The sequence below is a fragment of the Microchirus variegatus genome (assembly GCF_963457635.1).
Source record: "Microchirus variegatus genome assembly, chromosome: 20".
Taxonomy (NCBI): Eukaryota; Metazoa; Chordata; class Actinopteri; order Pleuronectiformes; family Soleidae; genus Microchirus; species Microchirus variegatus.
In genome coordinates, this window is record NC_139821.1 from 20,043,521 (window position 1) to 20,061,164 (window position 17,644).

Here is a 17,644-nt window from a genome sequence, read left to right on the forward strand (position 1 = left end):
TTAATAAATAGTGTCACAAATATTCTTTAGAGTTGTGGCTTTTAATTTTATAATTTCTACAATCATACATCAAAATATCAAAGGAAAACCTTAATAATAATTTCTACAAAGTAATTTAGTACAAATCAGGGATTTGGGATTTATTTTGGGCCCTGCCCCTACAGCATAACTTCCTCCTCTGCACTGATGGGAGGTGTTACCAGATTAATCAACATGGGCACCTGCAAATCAATAAAATGTGGTGATATTGTGAAAAGATGGCACTTAGATGAGGAGATGAGCCAGAGGAAAGTCATGAGGACATTTTTAGACACGAGCCTCATCTTCCTAATGTTATATTTTTGCTTCTCCTCTGCTGTGTCCTCTCTTTATTCCTCTTCCTGTCAGTTACAGGGAAGGTTTCATTTAAATGGGATGCACGAAAATGGAGATGTGATTCTTGGTGGACTGTTTGCAGTCAGCATAATTTCAGCTCATCCTGAGCTGTCTTTTACCTCAGAGTCACAAAAGCCTGACTGCTACGGGTGAGTCTGTGAGGGTAACAGCACAAAGCTGATGAAACCCGTTTATAGATAGACTGTATGTATGACTAATGTAAAATATTTACAGTGTGTATACCATTTTAAGTCAAGTTACAGTATGTTTGCCTATTTATCTGACTGAATATCGTAAACACTTGTGTTATGTTGTTAGGGTTGATATTATAGGATTCAGACAGGCTCAGACCATGGCTTTTGCTATTGATGAGATTAACAGAAACTCCAACCTGCTGCCTAATGTCACTCTGGGATACAGTCTGTATGATAACTGTCTTCGACTACAAATTGGATTTCGTGCAGCACTGACCTTAGTCAGTGGTCAAGAAGAGCAAGTTACATTAGAGGAGAACTGTGTAGGAACTCCTCCAGTCCTAGGGATTGTGGGTGGTTCTTCTTCTACACGTGCAATTGCCATAGCCACAGTCTTAGGTTTGTACAGATTGCCTCTGGTAAGTTTAAATAAATTAAATACATGAACATAAGAATCAACGTTAAAATGTTTTTTTAGAATATTGAATGAAAGAAAGTCTGTATTTTTTGCAGGTTAGTCATTTTGCCACATGTTCCTGCCTAAGTGACCGCCAAAGATTTCCATCTTTTTTTAGGACGATACCGAGTGATGCTTTTCAGGTAAATCCATCCTCAAAGTTCTAAAAGAGAAAAAATAATTATATATATATATATATATAAATATAGCGCAAGAAAATGTACATGTTGGAATTAACAATATACACTATTTTGTGTATCACTAGTCATGCTATGTGTCTCATTTACATAATTTTCTGACATCAGATACAGGACTTAAAGACAGCGATTAAACATGAGTCTTTGATGAACCTATTTAACAGGATTTCTAGTGAAAGATGATTTCAGCCTGTGCTCTAATCCCTCTGCTCTGTGTCCACATAGGTAAATGCTATGATTCAGATTCTAAAACACTTTGGCTGGACTTGGACAGGTTTGATCATCAGTAATTCTGGTTATGGAGTCAATGCTGCACGATCCTTTCACTCTGATCTGGGTCCAGCTGGTGGAGGTTGTCTGGCTTACACAGAGATTTTGCCCCGGGGTGACGACCCTGCTGAACTAAGGAGAATAGTGGATGTGATGAGGAAATCTACAGCTCGGGTGGTGATTGTGTTTGGATATGAGAGTCATATGATGAAGCTCATGGAAGAGGTCAGTCCTTAAAAAGATTTGTGACCAAAACATTTGACTATTAAATGCATTTCATTAATAATGTTACAGCTGCAAATTGTAAAAAATAATACTGGTTGCTATGATTTATTGAACTTTACTTTTGATCGTGTCTAAAAAAAAATAGGTTGGTGACAATGATGAATTTATTTACTTGTTATATTATGCAACAACAGGTGGTGAGACAGAATGTGACAGGCCTGCAGTGGATTGCCAGTGAAGCCTGGTCATCAACTGCTGCACTCCAGACTCCTCACCTCATGCCGTACCTGGGTGGAACACTGGGCATCACCATACGTAGAGGAGAAATACCCGGCCTCAGGGACTTCCTGTTACAAATACGTCCTGACCTACATCACAACAACAGAGATGGAAACAGCCTGGTGAGAGTTTCCCTCTGAGTTGATATATTCAGGAAAAAATATATTGAAATCAAATTAAGATGTACTATATTGCAGGTGAATCAGTTTTGGGAACAAACATTTCTGTGTAGATTTGCACCACCTCCAGCAGGTTGGGTGGAAGCTGGAGGAGAATTATGCACTGGACAGGAAGTTATAGAGAATGTGGAGACTGAGTTATTGGATGTTTCAGACCTCAGGCCAGAGTATAATGTGTATAAAGCTGTGTACGCTCTGGCATATGCTCTTGATGACATGCTGCAGTGTGAGCCAGGGAGAGGACCTTTCAGCAACAACACATGTGCTCATTTACAAAGACTGAAGCCATGGCAGGTGTGATATGTTTAGTAAATATCACTTGATACATTGTATTCCATTTGGAGTGTGAAATGTAAAGAAATAATATACTAAATTCTACTTCTGGTATTCTTTGTAGAGTAAAATTTTGCGTATAGAAATCACTACACTTTCAATGAATACACAAACAATTGATTCAAACATTATGTTTGTCTGAACTCGATTATACTAAACATCATTTTCAGTGAGTGTTTTGTCCCTAATCTGGATTTTCATAGATTATGCATTACTTGGAAAAAGTCAACTTCACCACAACATTTGGTGATCAAGTGTCATTTGATGAAAATGGTGATGCCTTACCAATATATGACATCATGAACTGGGTGTGGCTCCCTGATGGAAGAACTAAAGTTCAGTATGTGGGTGAGGTTAAGAGATCAGCCTTCAAAGGTGAAGAACTCACACTGGATGAAAACAAAATCTTCTGGAACTTTGAATCCAAACAGGTTTATTACTTTTTCAGACTACCATCTCTATACCTCAACCAGTATAGATAACGCTCATGAATATTGATTTTTTTTTTTCTCCACACAGCCTCCTCAGTCAGTGTGCAGTGAGAGCTGTCCTCCAGGTACCCGCATGGCCAGAAAGAAGGGGGAACCTGAGTGTTGTTTTGACTGTGTCCCTTGTTCTGAGGGAAAGATCAGCAATATGACTGGTGAGTGTAAAGCACACCACATTTCAGAGATGCTGTATAAATCATGTAATTTACTCTCTTTTCTCAGACTCCATGGAGTGCACCAGTTGTCCAGAAGATTTCTGGTCCAGCCCCCAGCGTGACCACTGTGTTCCTAAGAGAACAGAGTTCCTTTCCTACCATGAGCCTCTGGGTATCTGCTTGACATTCATCTCACTGTTGGGCACATTTATCTGTGTTGTTGTTCTAGGCATCTTCATCCATCATCGCAGCACACCTATAGTTCGTGCCAACAATTCAGAACTCAGTTTCCAGCTGTTGCTGTCACTTAAATTCTGTTTCCTCTGCTCGTTGCTTTTCATTGGACGACCCAGATTATGGACTTGCCAACTAAGACATGCAGCATTTGGCATCAGCTTTGTGCTTTGTGTCTCATGCATCCTGGTGAAAACCATGGTGGTTCTGGCTGTGTTCAGGGCCTCCAAACCAGGAGGTGAGTCCAGTCTGAAGTGGTTTGGTGCTGTGCAGCAGAGAGGGACAGTTCTGGTTCTGACTTCTGTTCAAGCAGCAATCTGCACTGTCTGGCTTGTCTCTGCTTCACCAATGCCTCATAAAAACACACAGTATCACAGTGACAAGATAGTTTATGAGTGTATAGTAGGATCCACAGTTGGTTTTGCAGTTTTACTTGGTTATATTGGTTTACTGGCTGTCCTCAGTTTCTTGTTAGCTTTTCTAGCAAGGAATCTTCCAGACAGTTTCAATGAGGCAAAACTCATCACTTTCAGCATGTTGATCTTCTGTGCAGTGTGGGTGGCCTTTGTCCCTGCTTACATCAGCTCACCAGGCAAATATGCAGATGCAGTGGAGGTATTTGCCATCCTGGCCTCCAGTTTTGGCCTCTTGGTGGCACTGTTTGGACCCAAATGTTATATAATCGTGTTCAGACCAGAGAGAAACACAAAGAAAGCCATCATGGGCCGAGGCATTGAATCATAGAAACTGCAAGAGACTGTGTTAGACAATTCTAGGCAAAATTTACACACAAAAATTCAGCTAAAATATATATTTCAATATATGTAAATGAAAAAAATGTGGTAAAAATTTTATTCAAATAAACAATATCATAATATAGGGTCACACAGTTGGCGTAGTGGTTCACAGTGGCGCTCTTTCTTTTGCAGCACGAAAGCATGGGTTCGAGCGCCGGTTGAAGGAAGGGCCTTTCTGTATGGAGTTTGCATGTTCTCCCCGTGTGTAGGTTTTCTTCAGATACTCTGGCTTCCTCCCACAGTCCAAACATATGCAAATTTGGGGATTAGGTAAACTGGCCACTTTAAATTGACCATAGGTGTGAATGTGAGAGTGAATGGTTGTTTGTCCTTATGTGTGGCCTTGCGATGGACTGGCAAACTGTCAAGGATGTACCCCGCCTATTGCCCAATGTCAGCTGATATAGGCACAGCACCACCCGCGATCCTTCAGTGGAGGATAAAGCAGTAGATAATAGATGGATGGATATCAAAATATATTCAACATATATATCTTGTTAAATGTTTTCATGATGTGTTTTTTTTCCAATTGTTTTTCCCTTTTCCATCGTGCTGTCAAGAAATTACAGGACACATACTTCAAATCACTTAAAGTCTGTGTATGTGTATGGTTTTTTCGATGCCCTGCTCAATGGACAGACCATCAACTCTCTCTCTTCATTAGCATTATACATCAGTTAAGACAGATATAACCTTCATCCAAAAATATTACAATCTTTCCTGAGAAACATATCCGTCAGCTTCCTGTTCAGTTAAGACCACATACATAGGCAATGGGGGTGGAACGATGTCCTCCATAAACAGAAAGTCAGCTGTTTTCAAAGTTAATGGATTTCAAAGTCATAGTATGTTAATCTATTTGGCACAACCAATGACTATAAAAGTGTTGGGGGTTACACACCCTATTTTATTTTGGAACCTGTGAAATGGATCTCCGATTCAATATGCGTGTGGTGGATTTAGAAAACAGCTCATTATTTAGCAGTCAGTCTGTTGGTTTATGCATAGAATAGCTCACTATTTGCCAATCAATTTGTTTGTGGATGTTCAGAACACCTCATTAATTGGCAGTCAGTTTCTTGTAGACGTGTCGAACAGCTCGCTATTTGCCGGTCTCCGGGTGCATATCGAGAGCAGCTCATTAATGAGCAGTCAGTCGGTTGATGGATGTTTAGAAAAGCTCATTATATGACACTATTCCATTTCCCATGAGGCAAAACATTTGTTGTATCACAAATTCTGTTCATGCAATCAATGAATGTTAAATTGCTGGATATTGAACCTCTGTTACATTACAGTTAAATATATTGTAATTTCATTGAATATACCACACACACACACACACACACACATACTGAGATGTATGTCATGAGATGTGTGAGGGAAGCTAAGGACAGCTACAGGAGAAATGTGGAGCAGAAGCTGAGGGAGAACAACATGAGGGAGTTCTGGGAAGGTGTGAGGACCATCACAGGTCAGAACACAAAGACCAGAGCCACGGGGGGGACATAGTAGAGGGTGAATGAACTGAATGACTTCTTCAACAGGTTCAACCAGCCATTGCCCTCCCACCCCCACCCCCACCCTCACCACAGCCATCTCTCCTTCGTCCCTCTACACACCCCCCTTCAGACCCTTCAACACAATCTCTGCCTCACATCACCACAGACCAGGTCAGAGGACAGCTGAGGAAGCTCCAGCCCAGGAAAGCAGCAGGCCCAGACAAAAATGTGTCCAAGACTACTGAAGACCTGTGCCACAGAACAGAAGAACCACTACAACGGATCTTCAGCATTAGCCTGCAGCTAAGACATCCTGGGAGACATCCTGCATCGCCCCAGTTCCGAAGAAGAACGAGCTGAATGACTTCCGACCGGTGGCACTCACCTCACACCTCACTCCTCAGCCTCCTCAGACCCCAGGTGCAACACACATAGGACTGCCTGCAGTTCGGGTACCAGCAGGGTTTTGGTGTAGAGGATGCCATCCTCTTCCTGCTATACCGAGTCCACTCCCATCTGGATAAGGGAAGTGGCACAGTGAGGATTCTCTTCTTGGACTTCTCCAGTGCCTTTAATACTATCCAGCCCCCCATACTTTGGGACAAACTGAGCAGGATACATGGTGGACTGGATCTCTGACTACCTCACTGGCAGGCCATAGTACGTCAGGCTGAAGGATGCCAAGTCTGACACTGTGGTCAGCAGCACTGGAGCTCCCATGGGCACAGTGCTGTCCCCTCTTCTCTTAACTCTGTACACCTCGGACTTCTGTCACAACTCAGAGCTATGTCACATACAGAAGTACGCTGATGAAACAGCCATCGTGTGCATCAGGGATGACAGAGAGGAGGAGTATCGGAGACTAGTGGGGGACTTTGCTGCATGGTGACACACTAACCACCTACCTCTCAACACCTCTAAGACGAAGGACCTGGTCATCGACTTCGGGAGGTCCAGACCAAGACCACGACCAGTCTTCTTAGAGGGAGCAGAGGTGGAGGCTGTTGATGCTTATAAATACCTGTGGGATGTGGCTGGATAATAAACTGGACTGGACAAAACACACCAGCCACCTGTATGGGAAGACACAAAGCAGGCTTTACTTCCTAAGGAGACTGCAGTATTTCAACATCTGCAGCAAACTGCCGTGGATGTTTTACCAGTCTGTGGTTGACAGTGTAAAAAATTACACTGTGGTGTGCTGGGGAGGCAGCATATCCAAGAAGGACACATCCAGACTGGATGAACTGATCAGGCGGGCTGGCTCTGTGGTCGGCATGAAGTTGGACTCTCTTGGTGGCAGAGATGAGGACACTGGACAAACTGCTGGTCATACCAGCCACTCCCTGCACACTGTCATCATCAACCAGAGGAGCCTGTTCAGTGAAAGACTTCTACTTCGCAAATGTAGAACTAACAGATTAAAAAACTCCTTCGTCCATCATGCCATCGTGCTCTACAACTCCTCACTTGGGGGAGGAGGACATAGAGTACAGAGGAGAGAAAAGAAGGAGGGAGAGACACTGTGCAATAATCCAATCAATAAATGTGCAATAATTCATTCATCAAAATATTTATCTTATTTTATTCTTAATTTGTTTTATCCATACTTGTATATATTTAATTAGAGTTTATTTTCTTTTATGTACGTACATTGCTGTTATGTCGTCTCCACTGTACACTGCTGTAAATTATAATTTCACTGAGGGTCATCCCAAGGGATCAATAAAGTCAAGTCTTAAGGCCACATTATACCTCTCCGACTGCGTAATGCTTTATCCGACTGCGTCACCACGGAGACGCCTCGAGCCTTTATACTTCTGCGTGACGGACATGCGCTGCAATTTCCCGCCCGATCAGTAGGGGTCGCTGCGCAAGGTTGTTGTGCTTCTGGTTACAGTAAGCAATGGTGTCCGAGAGAGAAAGAGAGAGAAAGACTGTTGTTGTTGAAACAGTTGCTGTTTCTCACTTTTCTGTGTGACGGAACGCAGTTTTAAGATAATTTGAGGCGAGAAATTGGCCATTTAGAGTCTTAACATGTGCTGTGTGTGTTAAGATATGATGTATTTATAGTTTGGCAGCGGCGTTATCAGCGGGGATCAGCTATGCGTCTGTGGACGCTCGGTGCCCACTGTGAGCCGGCACAGAGCAGCTTCGCTCAGCCTGTCCTGAGGACCAATCGTAGCTCTTGCCGTCTCCGTTGCCCCTTGACGGAGTGACGGACACTTAAAAAATATTTTGTGCAGTCGGAGACGACGCAGAGGCTCTTCGACAGGCTCTGCGTCGACGCAAAGGACTCTGCTTAACCTACGCAGAGCACTTTACGCAGAAGTATAAATTGGGCTTAAGTCTATTACAAATAAATATTAAGACTTACCATCACCCAGGTTCTGCATATGTATTTTATTTTGCCATCACTGTACTCAAACAAAACAAAAAAAGGCAGTCTTAGCTCTGCACTGGACTCTCCTTACTGGTATATATAGACTGTCTCCTGTTATGTCTGGCCACACCCTGTATCATTAATAATGCAGCTTAATATAATTAAAAACTACAATTGTAAAAATGAGCATATAATGCCTTAAAAAGATTGTTCCATTCAATATGAGACAAAAAAACATATATCAGGGTTCCCCCCCAGTATATTATAAGCCTGGCGGGCTTAGTGTGTCATTGTTACGGTTACATCGTTCTTGTCAATAAAGATGTTATATTTAGGGTTGCTCACCACGTTTTACTCAGATCTACTCAGATCACCTACACTTCATTGCGACTGTACTTCCTCCTCGTCATAAAGATCATTATTTTTATGTGGGGATAAAACACGTAGAGAAATGATCCAGTCTGCTTTAGATATGAAATCACCGCTTGGAGACGCAGAAGCGCAGGGGAGCGACGAAAGGCGCAGGAGAGGGAGAAGAGAACAGCGCAGCGGCGGTGCGCAGATGAGGCAGATGAGGTGGCACTACCACTTTGATATTTATGTTGCTTTACTTTACTTTTAAATGTAACCATTGCATGGCTTGTTTTAAGATTCACTGGCCGATTACTTAATTAATTAAGTAAATACAAAAAAATTTATATTATTTATTTATTTCATTTCAAGACTGTATTTTTGTAAGACTCTATAGTTGGTGTTTAAGTATTGCTGACAAATGTCTTAAAATAACACATAATAGTCATGATTAAATTTTTTTTTTTTTTTTTTTTACAAAAACGCTGTGGGCCGCCGGTGGGTCCGAGAGGTACCACCGGGCTAAGCAGGTTTTCTGGGGGAAACCCTGCATATATATATGTATATATATGTATATATATATATACATATATATACATATATATATTAATTAACTGTACACATGAACCATAACACTGTACAGTCAGGTCACCAGCATTACAAGGCTGCACAGCTAATATGGTTGGCCTGACTTAGCATTGGAGGATAGCAAAAGTATGGGGTATTTTTTAATCACAGTTAACAACCTGAAACACAAACAACCTGGTACCAACAGTGAGATTAATCTTATTATATTTTTTTCATGATGCTTTTCTCACCTGGAACAAAACAAAACGAGTCTTAGCTTTGCACTGGTTCTCACCACTTCTCACCACTGGCATCTATTGGTAGAAAAAAAGTACTGTACTTTGAGTAAGTGAGGGGTGAACAATTCACCCCTCGCATAATTATTATGGGCCTTAATGTTTCTTTGTAGATATTCATAAACCATATTTAACACTAAGTAGGTTTTGACAAAACAATTCCAAAGGTGTTTTGGTAATTGGGCAAAGTGGTTGAGTGTTGTACAGAAAAAGACAAGGAGAGCAGTTTTTTTATGTTAATTTTCAAAATATGTAAAGGAATTGAGTTGAGCCTTTTCATTGAGTATTTTCAACAATCAAATAACCAAATACCAAAGGAAAACCTTAATATTAATTTCTACAAAGTCATTTAGTACAAATCAGTATCATATGGGATTTATTTTGGGCCCTGCCCCTACAGCTTCACTTCCTCCTCTGAACGGATGGGAGGTGTTACCAGATTAATCAACATGGGCAACATCAATAAAATGTGGTGACTTTGTGATAAGACTGCACTCAGATGAGGTAATGAGACAGAGGAAAGTCATGAGGACATTTTTAGAAACCAGCCTCATCTCCCTAATGTTATATTTTTGCTTCCCCTCTGCGGTGTCCTCTCTTTACTCCTCTTCCTGTCAGTTAAAGGGAAAGTTTAATTTAAATGGAATGCACAAAACGGGAGATGTGATACTTGGTGGACTGTTTACAGTAAATTTTATTGTAACTGATCCTGACCTGTCTTTTACCTCAGAGCCACAAACGTCTCACTGCTACGGGTGAGTCTGTGAGGGAAACACAAAGCTGATGAAACACGTCTAAAAGTAGACCGTATGTTTGACTAATAAGATGCTAGATATAGTGTCTATATATGCAATGTTAAGTCATGTTATATTTGCTTTCACTTTTGATTATTATGTATGAACTATTTATCTGACTGAATTCATATGTAGTTGTGAAACATGTAGAGCTTTGCATTGTTAGTATTGAATGTATTTTTTTTTATTGTAAACACTGGTGTTATGTTGTTAGTTTTGATATTGTAGGATTCAGACAGGCTCAGACCATGGCCTTTGCTACTGAAGAGATCAACAGAAACTCCAACCTGTTGCCTAATTTGACTCTGGGATACAGTCTGTATGATAACTGTCTTCAACTAAGAATTGGATTTCGTGCAGCACTGACCTTAGTCAGTGGTCAGGAAGAGGAAGTTACAATAGAGGAGAACTGTGTAGGAACTCCTCCAGTCCTAGGGATTGTGGGTGATTCTTCTTCTACCCGTTCAATTGCCGTATCCACAGTCTTAGGTTTGTACAGATTGCCTCTGGTAAGTTTAAATAAATTAAATACATCCTTTAAAAAAAAAGAAAAAAATGCATAATAGTGATTTAGTTATGAACATAATCAACGTTTTAAAAAATGGTTTTTTTTGCATATTGAATGAAAGTATTTTTTTGCAGGTGAGTTATTTTGCCACATGTTCCTGCCTGAGTGACAGACAAAGGTTTCCATCTTTCTTTAGAACGATCCCAAGTGACAATTTTCAGGTAAATCTATCCTCGAAATTCGAAATGAGAAAAATTAGGTGCAAGAACGTCGAGTGAAAGATGATTTTAGACTGTGCACTTCCATTTACATATATGTTGCAATTAACAATATATCACTAGTCATGTTATGTATCTCATTTACACAGTTGTGTAGTGTCAGACAAACAACACTTAAAGACAGTGATTAAACATGAGTCTTTGATGAACCTGTAACAGGATTCCTAGTGAAAGATTATGTGCTCTAATCCCTCTGCTCTGTACGCATAGGTGAATGCTATGATTCAGATTCTAAAACACTTTGGTTGGACTTGGGCAGGTCTGCTCATCAGTGATGATGATTATGGAGTCCATGCTGCCCGATCCTTTCACTCTGATTTGGGTCCAGCTGGTGGAGGTTGTCTGGCTTACACAGAGATTTTGCCCTGGGGTGACGACCCTGCTGAACTAAGGAGAATAGTGGATGTGATGAGGAAATCTACAGCTCAAGTGGTGATTGTGTTTGCATATGAGAGTCACATGATTAACCTGATGAAAGAGGTCAGTCCTTAAAAAGATGTTACCAAAACAGTGAACTATATTAAAAAAAAATTAATTTCATTAATAATGTTACAGCTGCAATTTGTTAAGCTCTGAGAACTACTTTTTTACTGCTGAATTTTACTTGTGATTGTGTCTAAAAACACAGGTTGGTGTATGACATCATCTGTGGAAACTACGTCACATGTTCCTCGTATGACGGTGATGAATGAATTGTGATTAATTCATGTACTTTTTAATGACAGGTGGTGAGGCAGAATGTGACAGGCCTACAGTGGATGGCCAGTGAAGCCTGGACAACAGGACCCTCACTCCAGACTCCCCACCTCATGCCGTACCTGGGTGGAACACTGGGCATCGCCATCCGTCGAGGGGAAATACCAGGGCTCAGGGACTTCCTGTTACAAATACGTCCTGACTTACATCACAACAACACAGATGGAAACAGCATGGTGAGAGTTTCCCTCTGATTTGGTATATTTAGGAAAAAATATATTGTAATCAAATTAAGATGCACTATACTGCAGGTGAATCAGTTTTGGGAACAAACATTTCAGTGTAGATTTGCACCACCTCCAGCTGGTTGGGTGGAAACTGGAGGAGAATTATGCACTGGACAGGAAGTTATAGAGAATGTAGAGAATGAGTTCTTGGATGTTTCAAACCTCAGACCAGAGTATAATGTGTATAAAGCTGTGTACGCTTTGGCATATGCTCTTGATGACATGCTGCAGTGTGAGCCAGGGAGAGGACCTTTCAGCAACAACACCTGTGCTCATTTACAATCACTGGAGCCATGGCAGGTGAGATATCAGTTTACTCTTATTTTCATGTTATTATTTGTGTAACGTGTCTGTGAAGTGTAAAGAAATTATATACAAAATCCTAATTCTGATATTATCCATAGAGAGAAATTGAGTGTATCGAAATGAGTACACGTTGAATAAAGGTTTTTGCCTTATTATGTAGTGTCTTGGGATAATTTAAGTTGTGATTTGGCGCTATACAAATACATGTTCAATTCAATTCAAATGTATTTGTATAGTGCCAAATCACAACATACATCATCTCAAGGCACTGCACATAGACAACATCATGCAGAGCAGAGAAACCCAACAATTCACACAATGCGCAAGCACTAGGCATCAGTGGAGAGAGAAAAAAACAGTTGTGTCAAGTTATAAGTTTATACAGGACAGTCAGTGATGACATGTTTATAGAACCAGTCATTCATATAAGCAGCAGCAGAAATTGTTGATAAAAATTTAACTGATATTGACTTTCAATTCTAGCATAATAATAATGGTGATGACATGTATCCTAATTATAATAATAATAATAATAATAGTAGTAGCCTTGAAACTGGATGTGGATCCTGCAACCTGCAAGATGAGGACACAGAGAGAGAGAGAGGAAAAGAAGGAAAGACACAAACTAGGGAGAGAAAGAACAAGGTTAATGACATGAAATCATATTCATACCCTGAGTGTGAGAGAGTGAGTGCACCACAGGAATTCCCCCAGCAGTCTAGGACTATAGCAGCATAACTAAGAGATGGTCTGGGTTTCCCTGAGCCAACTCTAACTATAAGCTTAAACAAAAAGGAAGGTTTTAAGTCTAACTTTAAATACAGAGAGAGTGTCCGCCTCCCGAACTGTCATTGGGAGCTGGTTCCACAGGAGAGGAGCCTGGTAATTCTGCTCTTACAGACTGTGGGAACCATGAGTAAGCCTGTATTTTGGGACCTAAGTGAGCTGTGAGGGTGATAAGGTAAAACTAGGTCTTTCAGGTATGAAGGGGCCTGACCATTAAGTGCTTTGTACATGAGGAGGAGGATTTTAATTTGAATTCTAAACCGTACGGGGAGCCAGTGTAGAGAAGCTAGCACTGGAGGTCTCTCTTTCTAGTTCCTGTCAGAACTGCTGCAGCATTTTGAATAAACTGAAGGTTTCGAACATCCTGATAATCAGTCTCGACTAGTAATCTAGTCTAGCGGTGACAAAAGACATTTTTCAGCATCCTTTAAGGGCAGGATGTTTCTAATTTTCATAATGTTCCGCAGGTGGAATAAGGCTGTTCTGGTAATTAGTTTTGTGTGTGAATAAAGCGTCAAATGACATGTACTGGTCAAGTCCAAGGTTGCTCACAGTGGAACTGGAAGCCACAGTGATGTCATCTAAAGTGACAATATGGTGAGAGAGTTTTTCTCTAAGCTGTTTAGGGCCGAGTATGATGACCTTTTTCTGCGTTTAAAAATAGAAAGATACAGGGCATCCAGGACTTAATGTCTCTGAGACATTCCTGGAGTTGAACAACCTGATTTGTTTCATTATCATCAGCATCATTGATAAATATAACTGGGTTGTCATGTGCATAACAATGAAAGTGATTGTTTTCTAATAATGTTCCGTGAAGGAAACATATAAAGTAAAAAGTATAGGCCCAAGCAATGAGCCCTGTGGAACTCCACTATCAGCTTTTGTTTATAATGAGTCATTATCATTAACATGAACACACTGAAATCTATCAGATATGCAACTATTCACAGATTTGATTGGCAACTACCTTTTCTAAGATTTTAGAAACGAAGGGAAGATTAGATATCGAGTATAGAGTATCGAGCACGAGTATCGGAATCAAACCATGGTGCGCGTCTCCTCTGATTCACCTCAAATTAAATAGAGGTTGCACTGTCTCTTTGAATATATTAATATTATTATCAGACAGGCACCAGCTGTAGGGGTATTTATTATTTATGTTATTGTAATTAATTATTGTACAATTAAATGCGAGTAAATAATGATCGGTTAGGAGCAGCTTTTTGGGGAAAAAATTTCAAGTTTTCAATATCAATACCAGAAGTTAAAACAAGATCGAGGGTATGAGGCAATGAGTTGATTTATTCACATGTTGAATAAAACCAGTTGATTCTAACAGTGAATTAAATGCACCGCTAAGACTATCACGGTCAACATCTACATGGATGTTGAAATCCCTGACAATTATGATTTTATCTGTCTTTAGTATTAACTCAGATAAGAATTCAGAGACTCTGACAGGAACTCTGAATAAGGTGCAGGTGGACAGTAAACTGTGACTATCATAATTGGTTTCTGTGTGTTCCAACTAGGATGAGATAGAATAAGAATATGACTTTCAAAAGATAAATAACCTAGTTTGGGCTTGGGGTTGATGAATAATTTGGTATTAAAAATGGCTGCTACTCCTCCTCTTCGGCCTGAGCTTCTGGGAATATGGGTGTTAGCATGAGTGGGTGCAGTGGACTCATTTAAACTAACTACATTTTCTTCATGCAACCAAGTTTCAATTACACAGAATAAATCAATATTATTGTCGGTAATGAGATTATTAAGCAAAACTGATTTTTAGGAGAGTGATCTTATATTTAATAGTCCACATTATTGATTTATTTACTTTAGTAAGTCGGGGGGCAGACACAGTCTCTATGGGGTTTTTAATTGGTGACTGCTTGAAAAGAAGCACAGAGAAGCATGTAGGAATGCAACTCTGTCTCCTGGTCTCATCTCTTCCCTAAACAACAAGATAAGAGAGGTGCTGGATGGACGCCGTCCATTACCATTGGTAAAACCAATGTTGTTTTCTGGACACCACCTCGACAGCCAGTTATTGATTGACAACATGTGGCTATAAATGACATGTCATCATTGAATAAAACAATATTCAATCACTACTTTATGTTCCTGTCTATTATAAACTTAAACAATGTTGTGGTTACTTTGGTCATAAATGAACCTGAATAATTAAATACCAATTTAATTGTCCCTAATCTGGCTTTTCATAGATTATGTATTACTTGGAAAAGGTCAACTTCACCACAACATTTGGTGATCAAGTGTCATTTGATGAGAATGGTGATGCCTTACCAATATATGACATCATGAACTGGGTGATGCTCCCTGATGGAAGAACTAAAGTTCAGAATGTGGGTGAGGTTAAGAGGTCAGCCTTCAAAGGAGAAGAACTCACACTGGATGAAAACAACATTTTCTGGAACTTTGAATCCAAACAGGTTATGTCTTACTTTCAGTTTACCATCTCTTCACCTCAAACATTATTAGTCTAACAGACACTGATTTTTCATCACACAGCCTCCTTGGTCAGTGTGCAGTGAGAGCTGTCCTCCAGGTACCCGCATGGCCAGAAAGAAGGGGGAACCTGAGTGTTGTTTTGATTGTGTCCCTTGTTCTGAGGGAAAGATCAGCAATACAACTGGTGAGTGTAAACTGTGGTAAACACCACAGTTCAGAGATATTGTATAAGAATCTAACTCATCACCTTTAATCTTTTCTCAGACTCCATGGAGTGCACCAGTTGTCCAGAAGATTTCTGGTCCAGCCCCCAGCGTGACCACTGTGTTCCTAAGAAAACAGAGTTCCTCTCCTACCATGAGCCTCTGGGTATCTGCTTGACAACCATCTCACTGTTGGGCACATTTATCTGTGTTGTTGTTCTGGGCATCTTCATCCATCATCACAGCACACCTATAGTTCGTGCAAACAATTCAGAACTCAGTTTCCAGCTGTTGCTGTCACTTAAGTTCTGTTTCCTCTGCTCATTGCTCTTCATTGGACGACCCAGATTATGGACTTGCCAACTAAGACATGCAGCATTTGGCATCAGCTTTGTGCTTTGTGTCTCATGTATCCTGGTGAAAACCATGGTGGTTCTGGCTGTGTTCAGGGCCTCCAAACCAGGAGGTGAGTCCAGTCTGAAGTGGTTTGGTGCTGTGCAGCAGAGAGGGACAGTTCTGGTTCTGACTTCTATTCAAGCAGCAATCTGCACTGCCTGGCTTGTTTCTGCTTCACCAGCGCCTCATAAAAACACCCAGTATCACAATGACAAGATAGTTTATGAGTGTGCAGTTGGGTCCACAGTTGGTTTTGCAGTTTTACTTGGTTATATTGGTTTACTGGCTGTCCTCAGTTTCTTGTTAGCTTTTCTAGCAAGGAATCTTCCAGACAGTTTCAATGAGGCCAAACTCATCACTTTCAGCATGTTGATCTTCTGTGCAGTGTGGGTGGCCTTTGTCCCTGCTTACATCAGCTCACCAGGAAAATATTCAGATGCAGTGGAGGTATTTGCTATCCTGGCCTCCAGTTTTGGCCTCTTGGTGGCACTGTTTGGACCCAAATGTTACATAATCCTGTTCAGACCAGAGAAAAATACAAAGAAAGCCATCATGGGTCGAGGCATTGGATCATAGAAACTGTTCCCTGAGACAACAGTAGTTAATTCCAGCTAAAATTTGAAAAGAAATAAAAGATTAATGGCAAAAAATAAATAAAATAAAATAAATAAATGTAAAATTTTAAATATATTCATGATCACTTTTTTTATGACTTCTCTCTTTTCCGACATGCTATGAAAGTCTATGTACTATTTTTATTCATTACATTTCTAGGGCACTTTTCTACACACCCAAAGCGCTTTACAAATTACCCATTATTAATTAACACATTATCATTGGTGGTGGTAAGCTACGTGTAGTGTGGCTGTCAACGTGTGCCAAATGGCCCCTCCGACCACCACAATCATTCATACACACATAGGGACAAACAACCATTTATCAAATGTTTTTTCAAACTGTGGGAGGAAAACACAGAGCCCGGAGAAAACCCGCGCACCCACAGGGAGAACATGCAAACTCGCAGAAAGGCCTTGTTCCAACTGGGACTCGAAATTGGGGTTTGGACCAAAGGCGAGAGTGCTAACCACTACACCAACCGTGGGCCCATCATCTGGGTGCCACATATTTTGCTGTCACTGTAACAAAACACTGGGTTCTCTGTGTATGATATGCTGTGCCAACTCACTACTGATATCTACTGGTAGAAATAAGTAGTGTCCTTCAAAACCTGTTATAAATTATGTTAAAATTATGTTTACCAGGAAAAAAAGGGGGTACTGAGTTTAAGTTTAATTGAATATATGTATAAACTATATTTGAAATGAAAACTAAGAAAATAAAAAAAGAGGAGGCTTCAAGAACAATTCCAAAGCTTTTTATGTAATTATTATTAATTACATTTCTAGAGCACTTTTTGAGACACCCAAAGCGCTTTACAAATTATTTTACCCATTATTAACTCACACATTCTCACTGGTGGTGGTAAGCTACATGTAGTCACAGCTGCTCTGGAGCAGACTGACGTAAGCAAATGCCAACAGCCCCTCCAACTTTGCAGAAAGGCTCTTGTTCCATGGGGGTTGAAATTGTTCCATTCAGGGTTTGAACCGGGCTTTCTTGCCACAAAGGCGAG

General features: G+C 40.5%; 2 protein-coding genes across 2 annotated transcripts; both read left to right on the forward strand.

Annotated features, from left to right (window-relative positions):
* Positions 1-276: 276 nt before the first annotated feature.
* On the forward strand, positions 277-4,130 carry LOC310941855 (extracellular calcium-sensing receptor-like; the record flags this gene model as incomplete). The annotated part of the gene is made up of 10 exons (XM_083907103.1): positions 277-291; positions 388-524; positions 694-850; positions 1,083-1,169; positions 1,449-1,526; positions 1,913-2,119; positions 2,288-2,470; positions 2,713-2,940; positions 3,029-3,152; positions 3,220-4,130. The coding sequence occupies 10 exons, from the start codon at positions 277-279 to the stop codon at positions 4,128-4,130; spliced, it is 2,127 nt and encodes a 708-aa protein (XP_083763229.1).
* Positions 4,131-9,843: 5,713 nt separating this feature from the next.
* Positions 9,844-16,587, forward strand: LOC310941856 (extracellular calcium-sensing receptor-like; the record flags this gene model as incomplete). The annotated part of the gene is made up of 9 exons (XM_083907104.1): positions 9,844-10,037; positions 10,291-10,585; positions 10,719-10,805; positions 11,073-11,342; positions 11,588-11,794; positions 11,870-12,145; positions 15,166-15,393; positions 15,473-15,596; positions 15,677-16,587. The coding sequence occupies 9 exons, from the start codon at positions 9,844-9,846 to the stop codon at positions 16,585-16,587; spliced, it is 2,592 nt and encodes an 863-aa protein (XP_083763230.1).
* Between the last annotated feature and the right edge of the window lie 1,057 nt (positions 16,588-17,644).